General features: G+C 41.7%; 1 protein-coding gene across 6 annotated transcripts in view; it reads right to left on the reverse strand.

The window, feature by feature from the left end:
- Positions 1-15,410, reverse strand: part of CALCOCO1 (calcium binding and coiled-coil domain 1) — a 259,932-nt gene that overhangs the window by 92,921 nt on the left and 151,601 nt on the right. For 5 of the 6 annotated variants that reach the window (XM_085654710.1, XM_085654709.1, XM_085654712.1 and 2 more), the window contains exons 8-10: positions 11,086-11,259; positions 10,443-10,697; positions 977-1,102 (exon numbers count right to left, since the gene is read on the reverse strand). In XM_085654710.1, coding sequence (XP_085510836.1) covers positions 977-1,102; positions 10,443-10,697; positions 11,086-11,259 — 555 coding nt within the window. The remainder of the gene's footprint in view (positions 1-976; positions 1,103-10,442; positions 10,698-11,085; positions 11,260-15,410) is intronic. The other variant, XM_085654713.1, reaches the window with a different exon arrangement.

Raw genomic sequence — 15,410 nt, forward strand, 5'->3', positions numbered from 1 at the left:
CCCTATTTTTTTTTCTAGCCGGGCTCATCCAGCAATAAAACTATGTGATTTTGATTCCATTTCTACACTGCACAGATCCCACCCCGCCAATCTGGTCTACGGCCACCTCGAATGAGGACCTGTAAATGAGCAGAACATTTAGCCTCACCCACAGGAACTATGTTTTGATATTCCTTTTCCCACTTGGTGATCTACTGTGCCTTTCATGAGATATGTAGTGCTTTAGAATAACCGAAAAATAAAACAAACCACATTGTTTGTGGGAAGCGATGGGTAAGCTCTGATTTGGAAGTCCACATGAGTGGCAACACTGTTGCCTTACCCTCACAGTACCCAGGCAAGGAGACTGAACCAAGCTAATGAGCCAAGAGTGATCAATACAGTACATTATAAGTCCACTTTGCATCAGCCAAAACTCCTACAAAAAGGGTTGAGTTTGGTCCCAATATCTGACCATGTAGTTCAAAGGAAGTAAATGTCCATGTTTTTCCAAAAAATTGCTCACTGTGTAAATGATCACTATTTCGATTCACTGTATGGATATACACTCTATGTGGATATCCGAAATGTGCATGGCGCCTGACCTTGTGGACTACTGCTGGACAGCTCTACTACAGTGATGAGTAGGACAGCAATCAAACAGTAGACAATAAGAAACACTTGGCCCAGAATAATCCTGCCCGGCAAGCCAGTTGGTAATCTCATGTAAACTTGACCCTCTTGTCCCCAGTAATGATGTTCCAAAGAAGGTCATAAACCTGGTATGCAGTTTTTGGGGACACTGTCCCAGCAAGTGATTTTATATGAATATCCACCCTTAAATTAGAGTACGCTCCTTAAATACAATTATAGGTCTAAGCCTCAGGAAGCTATTTTCAGGCCACAGGACTTTCAGATCATTCTCCCCCCCTCGCTGCATTTATCCTCAAATCTGCGGGTGTCCCATTCATAATGTTCCCTTCCCAAGAAGAGTTACCAAGTTGGTGTCTCTCTCCCTGGACAGCTCAGCTCTCAGTGTGTGCTTCTGGGATTTCTCATCCTGGATAGATTTTTCAAGCTTCAAGAGTTCGATATTCAGCCGAGCAACCTTTTCCTTTTCAGCCTATAAAGGAACACATTCATTACTTTAGGTCATTGGTTAAACGGAATTCACTTTCATGGAGATTTAGAAGTAAAACATTGGCCATGATGGCTGCCGTAGTAATTAAAACCATACAATAAACACTGATAAGACATTCTAATAAATAGTTTTCTCACTTGTCCATTAAAAGTGTACTAACTTGAAAGTAATTTCTATAAATCTGATATTCAGTTCTTAATTTATTAGATGTTCATCATCTTTTCTACAATATCCATATATTCCACAAAGGCATTTATAAACATGCCTTCAGTAAAGTTAAAGCAAAACAGGGCTGCCTCTTTACAGGATCGTATACCTGTATTCTTAAAAAAAGCATTTTAATTTGTGGCAAAAATATAGGACAGTTGTAAACTTTCCCTTTAGTATGTGCCCTACAACCTACAGACTCGCTTGTTTCTTTTTGACTTCCACAGTTGTCCTATGTTTAAGAGCCCAAAACGTAGTCAAAGATATTTGAGTCGGTGCTCCCATCTAATGGATACAGCATTTTGCGTTTTGTTTTCATTCATTCATTGTGTAGTTGCCCTACGTCAAATCAGAATGGAGGCATTTACCACATTTTTGAAGGTCTCAATCTCTTGGTGTGTTGTATTTCTTCTTGAGGCAGTTAAGGTTGTAATATAATACCTCAATATTTCATGGTTGTACCAGTCCTAGCTTTGCAGAGTATCAGTAAAGCAATGTGCCACAGTTGTGAACTCCAAGTCAGACTCCGTTTTGGAAACGTAAAGTTAGCCTATCTGCATTTGATCCACATTCAGCATGTTATTATCTTTCAAAGAAACTGTTAAAGTGTCATTTTAATTTAAACGCCGATTTGTTATATCAGGCAAAACAAGACTGTCACAAACTACACAATATATTCCTCTCAAAATTTAAAAGGAGACATGCAAGGTAAACATGGTCTGTCTACGTTGATGTATTTTCATGTTGCTGATTTAGATGGTTTGCATGTCAGAATCTGAAAAATTCCGCACTTGATTATGACATGCAGGCTTAAAGTCAGTGGTCAATATCCTACATAAACTCTTAGAATTGACCACTGAGTTAGAGAGGCCATTGCATCAGTTTATCACGAGAGGTCCTGCCAGACTGACGGAACATTCACTCTTGTGCCAAAAGTCTATCCTGAGATGGGAGAAGCTGAGGCCAGCTGAATGTGTGCTTTCCTTCTTGAAAATACATTCTCTCCTGGATGAAGTCTGATAAGCAGAACTGATTCGCTGCGAACAGGTATGCAATGCACATGGCCCCAAAAATCTCTAGAGGCAAGTTAGCTAATCACACATTCTCATAGTGTAGTGCACAGAAGCAGTGTTAGAGTGGTAGGCTGCTAGGAACATTCTAAAAACATGTTAGAACTGTTCTTTTTATTCTTGCTGCTAGCAACATGCACATGTGCTGTTTTAATTATATTCTATGTAGTTCTTATTCATATACTGTGCTTCAGTGTGCTATTTTAAGGGACTGTTTGTGATACAGAAATCACAAACACCCCTTTTGGAGGAATGCTCAGCCGGTTGTGTGGGGTTGCATTTAACGAAGTCCTTGCAACCGTTGTTTAGGTACCCAAACCCTGCAGACCTGTATCCTAGAACCCAGGATTCACAACACCGCAGTGAGTTTCTTCAGTAATTGCAGCTTTCGCAAATTCGGAGTAAAGATTGTTTTTAAAGGAATCTATCTTAGCTCATTTAATTTTAAACCAGTGTCTTAAAAGAGTATCATTTGCTCCTATATGCTGGCCAATCAAATTGGAGTGTTAACGAATTTGAGCTTGACTTGAAGATTGGTGGAGATGGAAATTATTCTAATTAGCTTGCTTTGTTCCAGATTAACCTAGGAGGTCAATTTATCATTAAAGGCTTCCAAACATTGATTATTAAAAACAGTAGGTACTGAGCTTGTTTAGCTTGTTTTGTATGCTGACTTGAGTACAGTCTAATATGACTGTATCATCAGCAAACTGAATTATGGTCGCAAAATGTTCGTTAAACTAGTGGGCATGCTCTTGCATTGACCAGATTGTTTTCAATATTGGCCACATGAAGATTAAAAAGAAATGGGGCTAGAAAGTATCCCTGTTTTATAAAAAAAATGTTTTAAGTCAATTAAATATAGTCTCCAAATTTAACCTGCATCCAATTGCCCAAGTGTAAAGTCGTAATGTCCTTTAGCAATTTATCTGGGATTCCCTATTTAGTTTTGCACAGAAAAGGACACTATTGATGAAATAAAAAAAAAATGAAATCTACAAAACAAGCATATAAATGTGAACGGTTCGCTATTGCTTTGCATGCAAGGCGACTGATTGCTACATTGTTTTCTGAGGTACTGTAGTCAATCGAAAACCTGCCTGAAACCAGGGAAATAAACTTATCTCTTCTACTCAATTCTTCGAGTGATCTAGGAGCAACACTGCAAAGTATTTTGAGTCTATATCCAAAAGGGAAATCAATCTTTAGTTAGCAGGACCTTGTTTGTTGCCTTTCTTATAAAAATGGATGAAGATATGAACCATGCGAAGAGTAAGAAACTGTGGCATTCCTCTAGAATCTTTCAAAGAGCTTTTTAAAGCTTCTTGGCAATATGTGGGATTCTAGTTAAAGGCAGCTACTGGTTCTCAGTTGGCGCCGAAGATGCAAGTTTCTTGCTTCTACTGTTTAAAGGCAATATTTGATCCATAGATGCTCACTCAGTTGTAGATAGTTTCTGTGGTGGTTGAATAATTAATTATTTCATGGGAGATATCATTTCTGTGAAAGATGAAAGCTTAAAAGTACTTTAGAAGTTGTTATAGTATAAAATCAACTCTTCGCTTTCGTCGCCTTGTATATATGACGATTTTACAAATGGTACCCAAGCTTTGATGTTGACACTGTTGCTTACGGGAAATGCATCATTGCCTGATGTTTTATTGACATGACTCCAAAGACACCTATCATTCCTGGATAGCCATGTGTTAGAGAGATCTAGTCACTGCTGTGCTTTGTGTGAGCATTTTGCATCACAAATATGTGTTTTTATTGTTCTCGTAAAGCTTTAACCTCACAGACAAGGCTGGCAATGTTATTTGCATGGTTTATCACTTTCGCTTCATTTGTAAATTCTCACTTCTTATTATAGAGGTTCATTGTTTCCTAATGTTGTGAAAATTGGCTTGTCTGTTTTTTTGATAGATTGTATATTATTTGCTCTGTAAATTACTCCCATAATATGGGATTGTATGGTTCTTCTTTCCCTGTATTGGGAGCAGGAATTTAGGAGAGGTCTGGAGCTGTTTTTGATTTCCATTTTTCCAATTTTGTTTCCGTGCTTGAAGATAATTTGATTTTTATTAATTTTTCTGCTCCTTCGACGACACCTACAGATTTTGCACACTGACTGGGACATGGTCTGTGGAAAATGGTTACTTTCTAGTTAATGTTCTATCTCAAAGCAAGTGGATCAATAAACAATTTCCATAGAAATAGTTGTTTAATCTAGCACTGTCTTTCTTGTCTTTGCAATATGTGTGTATGAAATCGGCATATCTTTAAGCACATGAGTGTTATTCATTCTTAAAGTTTTGTTTGACGGAGATCTGAGTAGCAAATTGCCTAGTGGGTCTCATCTTGGCGATAGATTACTGGATATTCCATAGTAGATTTTGTTCACAATGTTCATCTTCCTCGGGAGCATAATGCCATAAGATTGAGATTAAAAAACACCTGTTAATATTAAACCACTTAGGTTATTTGTTGGGAATAGGCTCCATAGTAGTTAAGTTTATTCACATATTTTTTTATTTTTTTTATTTGCACCTTCGGGTTGCATATATTGATTTTTTTATTGTTAGAAATTGGTGCGGATCTACTCTGAGTCGTGTGTCTCATTTGACCATTGTGTGCATTTTCAGATGTCTTGCACTTTTTAATTAAGCCTAAGGCTGCTCCACCTCACTACCCACAAAAAGAGCAACTTGAGTTTGCCATAGCAAGCACCTGTCCACTCATAAGGGAAACCATGGACTCTTTACGTGATATAGCTCAGTTTGATATATCATATAAAGAGCCAGCTTGCTACAGATGGCATCATCACTACAAAACAAGTGTCCTGCTTATCAGATGACACTGCATCCACCAACATAAATTAATTATTCCCAATAGTATCGAATTGGCAAAATCATGTAGCAAAGTTTTCACCTTTCTCAAACAATTACAAATATAGTAGGTTGATCACAATTCCATAGTCATCAAGATGCCACCATGTTCATATCAACCTTCCATATTCAATGTCTCCAAGAAACCTGGAAAAATGATGCACCAAACCATCCATGCTAAGAAACTGTTCACAATCCAGCATTAGGAACAGCTTTGAAAGGAAGATCTCTAGGGAAACTGGCCATCCTGGTTGCAACAAGATTTCAATTAAAACAAGAGAAAATTTATACTGGACTTCCAGGAATACTGTTGGTTAAAAAAGTGACACTCAAAAACCGTATATGATCTGCACGGGCTCATCTTTTTAATGACTATTAAGCATGATATGTGGTATCAATATGCAACATGAAATTTCGTATCTAAGTGGGTGGTCCCATTCACAAGGAAATAATCCAGATCCAACAAGGCGTGGTTACAGATGTAGACGATACAACATTCCATATGCATCATTTCAGGATACTACACATACATGTGCGTAACATTAATTATATTGGGTGCGAAATATAAAATGACTCATGGCCAACTTTTGCACACTACTGCCTTCACTTCTTTGATATTTATTCTTACCTAACTATTTACACCATTTTGCCTGCATTCTGCACTTCCATGGCACTTTGGTTTTTGAGAAGGGGCCACAGACCGTTGCACAGCCCTCTCTATAGCACAGATAGTTCCAGAGTACATCTAAAGTAGTCATTATGCTAAAGGGGTGTTTCATTATTTGCATGGGGCAGGGCCACATGCAAATGAGAAAAAACACTTTGGCTCTCTACCCATGACTTTTTATGGATGCAGATGCAGAGACAGTCACCACCAAGAAATGACGGGCAGACAGTGCACTTCTTGCGGGCAGCCTTCTGGGGGGAGGGGGTGGGGGGTCCCATATACCCCCCCCCCACCTCAGTTGTACCCTTCCAGGCAGGGGCGGTCACTCATTGCACCCGCCTGCAGGAGGATCTCTGTCCTCCCTCTCCAGTGAAGGTTGGATGCAGCCTGCACTATGAAAGATGGAGCGGGTATTTCAAACAGCCCCTCATCCTTTCACTAATGTGCTGCCCTCCGGGCAGCCGCAACTTCGCAGAGCTCTTTATCTGTAAAAGGGTGCACAGTTCCTGTTTGCACCTGGCCCACCCAGTAAAAGGTTAGCCAACAGGGACAGAGTGCCCTATCTATAATACGGTCACTGGTGTTTACTTCTGGAAAGTTCGCCTGCTTTAAACATACAAAATATCCAGGAAGAAAACTGGGGTAAAATTTGGACTTGCCCGGGCAAAAAAAAAAAAGATGTATAATTACCAATTATCCATGTAATTCCGCATTTCTCTGGTGAACCTAAGGGTTCCACTTGTAATCTCTTTGTTAACTTCACCCACGCTTTTTTAAAATTTCCTTTTGCTGCTTAGCGCGCGCGCGCGCACTCCCCCCACCCTTCCCACTTGTTTACTTCTTGCCCCCATCCCTTCTCTTACACTTCCTCCTTGCCACTCTCCAATCCTATCTTCCTCCCATAAATCCGTACCAGCAACTATGTGCCTTCGGTTCCCTTTCCTGTCCTTTGTGCCTGTCCCCTCTCCTTTCACCCTGTCATGCTGCCCTTGCTGCTCGTCTTCTTTCCTTTCCGCCCTGCCCCCTCCTCCCTTCCCCCTGTGCCGTGCCAACCTCCATGCCTTCCTTCCTCCCCCCACCTCCACCTCGCCTCCCGCAGATCTTCTGGTGCCCTGGTTGCAGCTTCACCTGGCGAGTATGAGTAACTCTGATCCCGAGGATGACAAGCAGTTCAGTAAGTTCACGAGTGCAGTGTGCAGTGGGCATGTTCCCCTGGGTGTTCCCCTGACTCTGGCAGTCTCTACCTGGTTCGCTCACACCCCACTGTGTGCTCCAAATGAATTTAAAACGCACCTTAGAATTCAGTCTTAATCTTCATCATGTTAGAGGCATGGAGTATCAATGTCCTATGTAATCCACCTCACTTCTTCACTGCACGAAATGTGGAGCACGTTATGCCCGTCTAACTACCATCACTGCATGAAATGTGGAGCATTGCAGAACTATTTTTTTGCTTCACTTTGTATCTCAAAAACCAAAGAAGTCACTGGCAGTGCAACATTAATCTAGCACCGCATTATGTTTGTTGTAGGTAGTGGTGCATTTTAATGGAGTGACAAAACAGTGAACTCACGGTGTAGGATACTGCCATTGGAAGCCACAGAGACCCCTGCTTATCAAGGCAGATGTTGGAATGAACTGAGCTTATTTCAGTAAACCCATCGCCCCAGGAATGGAGGATTGTTATACATTTCCTGGGGTACTACAGAGTCTTTTGTGACTTCCTGAAAAGTCAGGAATTTACTGCAAAGATGTAATCTCTGGTATCGAATCTGAAGTTTAAGCTGTGCTCTTTTGTAAGTCGGGCCCTGCATGACTAAATTGAACAGGTATTTACTCCTTTTTCTGCCCCATATATGGCTGCGTGAATTAGTGAACAGTTTCATATCACCACTGATAAAATAAAGGGAATGATTTGAAAATGTTTAATTATTAGATACTGCAGGGCATAGTCCCAACAACGATTTGCCATATATACTTCTGCCTACGGCTATTCTATTGGCTCACAATGGACCATGCAAAGTGTGAAGCCCACTGTATGAAACTGGGTTGGTGGTTCACTTTGTTTCAAAGTAGAATCGACGTAAGGTGCTGTTTCTGCAAAGAGCCGCATTGGCTAGTGGGAAGCGTTGCTTTGGCTACATTTTAACTACATGGGCCTGTCTTGATGTATTGTATGAGTTTTATTCACCCATACTCAAGTGGCTGTAAAATATCTTAAATGCTTAACCATAGCCAATAGGTCTCGCCTTTGGGACCTTATAAGTGTTTTGCCATGCAACAGTTGTTGTTGCACCAAGGATATTGTGCTGCATAACTAAATACTTATAAGGTCCCAAAAGTGAGACCTATTGGCTATGCCAATGCTTGTTAGTTGATGTAGTGCGGAGACACAGTCTGGAATTCGGTTCTCCAGGGTCCACAGCTTGCTAGTCCGCCGAGCCATGTTTTCTCCTTTCACAATAACTTTCCTCATTTGGCCTTTCGCCCTTAATTGCACTCTACCTTCACATACGTGTTCCCTACCTCTACAACTTACTTCGCAAGTTGTTTTTGATCTAACCGTTTCTACACACACCAAGCTCCAATTTCAATTTTTCATCTTGTGTTGAATAAGCCGCCCCCATCCATGCTTCATTATTACAGTAACAGTTTCACGAAGGGGAGAGTCATCTTCAAACGTCAAATAAATTAAGAAAGTGAACCTTTTGTTAGTGGATTTATCTGGGTGAGGTGAACACCTTCAGTGGGGGGAGGGGAAGAGACACTTGCCTTTGAGCCAGGCTTCACATTCACGAAGAAGGGGCAGGGTGAGGCTATGCTCAATCTGTGCTTCAAGGAACCATCACTGCAAAATAAAATTGCTCACACTAAACTGTTTTTTTATTAAACAGAAACTATAAAAAGTACCAGTAATTTATTCTCCATGTATAGCTAGCACAGACATAGAATGCTAGACTTTAGCTGGTCGAGCTTTCCAAGCAAATAGTTGTGAGAAGAGAAACGTGGATATATTATTCCATAGAGCATTGCTTTATGAGTGCATAGCAGCCCAGTGGTCTGCGTGCCATCATAGGCGGGCAAGCTACAAAATTAAGACGACGATGGAGAGCAAAGACAGGGGTTTGGCTTGATGCTATGAGCCATCAAAAGTCTTATCCTCTAAAAACCCCAACAGATTACATATCAATATGACAAGATTCTTAAAACTAGAAAAAAAAGTTTATAATTTGGAATTGTGTATCACATTAGATTCCTGCATCGAGTGACAACTCGCGGTTTATTAACAAAAAATAGAAAGGTTTGAGAAATATTGCATATTAGGCAAAAATACTTTCTAATAAATTAGAGTCCAGTCTTGGCTAATTTGACTTTCCCAAAATCTGCAGTTAAGGACAATGAGGTACAGTCATGTATATCTGTTTGTCCAGGATAAAATAATTTGGGCTAACATAGAAGCCAGGATTTCAGAGCAGGCCTTCAGTTAAATTGGCCTACCAATCAGCTACAGGTTAAATATCTTTCCTTTTTAGGTTTTATAGTAAAAGACAATGCTTTGTGCATTGCTGTGTTTTGAGAGATAAATTAATTCATTAGGTTCAGTATTTTCAATAAGACTGACTTGCAAACTCTACAAGTCGCATGCTAATCTTCCAAGTAGTAAATAAAAAAATCTGTGTTGGGGAAACTACCTGTGATTTAAACACAAAATATCTACAAGATGTATTAAGCACAGAACAATCACATGCTTTAAACACGCTTCTCTGATGCTCTTTATATTTCAATATTCAACTTAAGTAATGAGAGCACTCAAATTAAAGGTTAATTCATGTCTGTGACTTAAACACACAGATTTGTTTTAAATCCCTAAACCTCAATGAAGGCAGCAAAATACAGGAAGGGCCTGGAGCTCACTCACAGGTTACAGGCTGGCAACAAAGTTAAAAGGGCTGCAGCCAGCATGGCATATTTTCACGTTGTAGTTCTGCACTTTAAATGCCAGAACCAGTGAGGAGAAATTGCCTGTTACTGATCTCATTCCTGCATTCACAGCACTTTGCATTACAGTCAATGATGTTTGCAGCATGACATGTTGGACATGCTTTTATGCTGAAGGGAGTGCGGAGCATGGCCGGGCTGGGAACAGCAACCAGCCCTGGCAGATTGCTACCGACCGGCCCTGGGAGCAGTTGGCGGGGGGAGGGGGCACTATAAGAATCACCGCTCCCTTTTTTGTTACAGGGGGCCAATATTGCAGCACTGCTGCAAAACCGGCCCCCCGTGACAACCCCCCCCCCCCCCCATGGCACAACACAGCCCCCACACATCCGGCCCACCGGGGAAATGCCCAGTGCCTGCTACGGCCAGTCCGGCACAAATGCAGAATAGTCTCTTGGTTCAGCAAAGCTGATCCATCCTCAGCTGAAACTGGAAGATTGTATACCAGGTAAGTAGTGTCCATCTGCTTCCAAACGCATCACAGTCATTCATACCTCCAGACTTAGTGCTAGGTCTGCTCGTTCCTTCCACCACTGGCCTCTCCCCTCGTTCCACTTCAGGGTCATGTCTGCGAGTTTGGTGTGAGTTTCCGCGGCCGCCAATCGGCTCTTGTGGAGGTCCGCGATGGTGCGGTCTCTAATGGACGAGGCAGTGGCCAACTCCTCTCCTAGCAGCACCACCTTCTGCTGGTTGGCGGAGAGTAGGTCATGGGTGGAACGGAGCTGCTCACACAGCGAGTCCACCTGCAGCTGTTGGACACAAAGCAAAGGTAAGTGTCAAACCAGACACTGTATCGGTGGTAAAGAGCACACATTATCTTCCATTTACAAAATGTAAAAGAAAACGAAATTAAATGTAATATATTGCTTTTGAAAGAGAGGTTATCTGGAAACGTTATGCTAAAAAAGTCTTACAAAGAGCGAGGGCCTAATTTAAAAATCATTCTCATTATGTACTGCATTGTTGGACTGTCATTATTAAGCACAACCAGGAAGTCCTTCAAAATAGGCTATTTAAAGATATCAATTTTGGGTCTTTGGGAGTCTTCTGGGAACTTACAGGAAAGATGTTACCCATGGAGCAACACCTTTCCTCACTTCCTATTTGTCCAACCAAATATAGGTTTACACCTCCTACCCCATGCCAAGTCAGAACCTTTTTTTGCTGAGTCAGCACCAACTTCTGCTGCAGCTGGCCGACCTCAGCATGGAGCTGCTGTGTTTTAGTATTCTTCTCTTCCAGGCGAGAGTTCAGGGCCTGCAATTGTAGGTCCTGCTCACTTCGTCCCAGCTCCGCAGTCTGCAAGGCTGTCTAAAGTCACAAAAAGAAAGGTTAACGCATCAGTAAATAAGATTAAAATACGAGAAGTACCGGGGCAAAATCCAAGTCCAAAACATCCTAAAACACTGACAGACAATTACCAGGGATCCGAGACCTAATCACACGACATATAATATGGAAGACTACAACAGACGACTAAAAAGTACCTCTCAGACCACAGTGTGGCACCATATAACACATGATACCTAAGAGCAAAAAAAAAATCCCTAGAAGAGTGACTGATGAGCTCAGGAGAGAAACAACATAACTTGCAGGATTTCAAAAATGGTCCAATGCATATAAGACAGAGAACTTCAAAAACAAGAAATATAGTAACACGGATTGCATAAATTGAGCCCAAAGCATCTGTGCACATCATTGTAAAAGCATGATAGTGACTTCATAGACCCCAAGACATGATCCCAATCACCACACAACATGACCTCGAGGGTCTTCAGAAATTACTCTAGGTTCCAGAAGACTGGAGGACAGAGGCTAAGCCATCAATATTCCCTCTTCCACCCCAATTCATAATATCTATTTTTGGGGTACCTCAAGGTTCTTTCAGGACAATTTTTTTATTGAACACTCATTTGTTTTCATTTGAAACCATTGCTTCGGGTTTATCAACCACAGTTTCAAGCTTATATCATCCTCTGAGAATGCCAGTGCAAGCATTTCCTGTCTCTGTGACATCAATGACTAATCAGGGTCCAATAAACAACATTTAAGTCCAGTCAGATCAGAGAGCTTTGTCGTTTAACTTACCCAGCCTACTGGGCTCTATTTTTTGTAATGTTAAGGCCTATATTACTTAAAGATAACTGACAATCCATCAACAAATTATATCACTATGACTTTAATGTCAGCACACATGCTGATGGGTTTTAAGAAAGAATATATAATCATACCACTATCTCCAGAGAGTTATTCAACAGCCTAAATTGTGGCCTTCTCATCCACCTATTTGAATGCACAGGTACCTAAATGGTGCTGCAACTGTTGCTCCATTTTGGCTGCAGGGACCATCTCTTCTCACCTCTGGACATCATCCATTCATAGCCAGTACTAAAAAGAGCTAATGTTGCAGGCACGGTTTATCACAGGTCGAGTGTACCACTACAATCTTAGAAGCTTTGATTCACCAGGTGCTTGCTTGCTCTCGGTTACCAAGGCCTACTAATTAGAGCTTGTGCTCTTTTTTCAATGATTTTGCCTCACTACCGGGAAATGCACGGTCTCATTTTCTGTGGAATACTGACATCACAAGATTCTATTCCAAATGATAATGAAAATCTTTCTCTTCCTGGCTGCCTCTTAGTTCTTTGCTCATGCTACCTTACCTTAGGCTGTGCTATCAAATTGGGTCAACTTTCACTAAAAGTAAAGAAGCCACATTGTGGTGTCTAAAGGCTACAGAGGTGGACATCATCTGATCAAGGGGCATTTAGCCTGGCCACCAGGATCACCAGGTATAACTTAGAGAAAAAAGACCACCGTAAACAATGATAAAAGATTACCGCCTCAGTGACCATACATCATGGCCACAACACGCCTCGATTGGCTAATGTTGTGGGTTTATGCCCCTTCTTTGAAGTACCTACACGTTGGAATATGCAAGGTCGTTTGGTTCATTGATTCCTGCGGGGACAGAGTGGAGGAGGCGTGGGAAGTGCATAGATTGGCTCCTCATGATATGCACTGTCTATGTGTTATCCACATATGCTAATAAAGTTATTTTTTCAAAAAAAATCATGGCCACAACACATGGCTCCTAGCACCAAAGGATGTTACCCTATGATTCACACAACATTACCTCTAGAATTAGAGGACCTTTCACCAATGACCACTAGATATCAGACAAAATGACCAGATAAAATGACTTGCAAAAATCCAGTAAAGGGCCCCAAGGATAAAAAGGAAAACAAAAATGTCATAGGTGAAATTCGAGAAGTTATATCAGCCACTGTTAGTTATTCAGCACCACATTACATATTGTTTGTTTGCACACTTTGCCACTCTAGACAGAGATCAATCACATGGGAATCAGCCTATGTCCTGCCCAACAGGAACAGTGCAGCCAGAATTTACAAGACAGAGAACCTCTAGATGGATTACAGTGATTTCAAATACATTACCAGCACAAACAGTGATAGGTGGCATGTTTGAATTGATCTGTACAACTGGTTATTACTCAGACTCACATTCTAGTCCATCTTTACCATTAGCTCATCTGCCACTGCTGACAGGGAAAAAAACACTTTTGCAAATCAGCCTTGGTCCCATCTCAAAAGAGACTTTCCAATCAAAACGGCTGGCCATGTTCTCTCTAAATGGGGACATAGCAAACCCAGATCAAGTACAGTCTTGTGGAGCCTCATTTATAAGAAGCAGGTAGAATCTTATGGCACACCAAGCTAGGGCCCCATAGCTGGGCATACCCTTCCTGTATGACTAACTTAAATGGCAGAACAATACAGAATGGTCGAAATGTTTGTATTGATCTCAGTCACTGTCAACCACAATAGATATCATACCATATCTTCATGCATTATCCTAAAGACAATGAGTCAATGGCTCATGGGCCAAGACACTCATTCTGAAGCTTCACCAACAACAACGACTTCGCTGGGAAAATACAACATCAAAATGGACAAGTTACTAACCTTATGTTACGCTCTTTCTGGTAGACAGTCTATCTAACCACAAATCATCACTGTTTGAAAACTCCTCAGGTGTCATACTGGATCCGGAAATTTGTCAACAGTACCTCTGGGTGCCGGTAGGTGGCATCGTGCAGCTCTGCGTTGATGTTGTGCTCCTCTGGAGATGTGGCATGGAACCGCATATAGTCATCACTTGTGCGCACTGACATCTGTTGCTTTCCAGGCTGTCTGTATCCCGGATGCAGAGCCCAACAGCAAATTGGCTTTGACCAGTGTGCAGATGTCTATTCTTGGGACCTTTTTCAGTGGATAAGCGCCCAGTTTCCTGAACTGGGAGGATGGGAAGTTGGGAGAGGTATCTGCAGTTAGAGTATCTATCCAAAAGAGCATTACTGAAGGTAAGAAACATGTTTTTCTCTTAGGTACTTCTAACCACTGAATCATTACCTTCTGAATAGATACCATAGCGGTACCTCCCAGGTGGTGAGTCTGTGAACAGGCAAAAACCAAAAGTCCTGCAGGATGGAGGAGCCATAATGTCCATCGCGGTGGACCTGTCTGTCTGGATAGTAATGCTTCGTGAATGTGTGGAGTGACATCCATGAAGCAGGCTAGCAGATATCCAGAACAGGCATGTCAAAACTGTGGTAGCAGCCTTGGCTGTGGTGGAATGAGCATACAAATCTTCTGGGGCTGCTTTTTGGCCATGTGTAGCAGAATTTAACGCAGAGGACAACCGGTCAGGAGATGGTTCTCTTCCGACTACCCTGCCCTTCTTTGCACCTGCGAATTCCATAAAGAGCTAATCATTCACACGATTTTCCCTGGTACGATTGATGTAAAAGCTAAAAGCCCTTTAAGGATCCAGCTGATGGAGCCTCTCCTTATGCTTAGAGCGGTGAGGAGGAGTGAAGAACGCTGGCTGGGTGATGTTTTGCCCGATGTGAAAAGGAGTCGCCACTTTCGGAAGAAAGGAAGCTTGGGTACTAATGAGCAGTTTGTCCAGGAAGAACGTAGTGTAAGGGGAGTTGACAGAGAGGGCTTGCAGCTCCCTAACCTGATGTACTAATCTTATGGTGGAACACTATCTTGAAGATAAGAAGCTATAATGAACAACTGCACAGAGGTAGAAAAGGAGTACACATAAGGAAGGGGAGGACCACGTTAAGATCTCACTAGGGCATGGTAATGGGAGAGGGCAGAAGCAATTGTGGCAAACTCTTCAAAAGAAGTATCACAATGAGTGATTTAAACTAAGAGGGCAAATCTGGCAATCTTAAAAAGGCAGAGAGGGCCGGCAGGTACGCCTTACCCGTGCCCCAAGCAAGTCCCTGATGGGCTAGGGACAACCCAAATAGTAACACATCGGATAGCTTGGCTTGAAGTGAGTCAATCTCAGTGGGGGGTCTTCCGTTTAGGAGGAGGAGTATGGTCCCACTGCTCTCTCAACAGTGAAAACATAGAAAATAATATGAT

Source organism: Triturus cristatus, chromosome 4_1, assembly GCF_964204655.1.
Source record: "Triturus cristatus chromosome 4_1, aTriCri1.1, whole genome shotgun sequence".
NCBI lineage: Eukaryota > Metazoa > Chordata > Amphibia > Caudata > Salamandridae > Triturus > Triturus cristatus.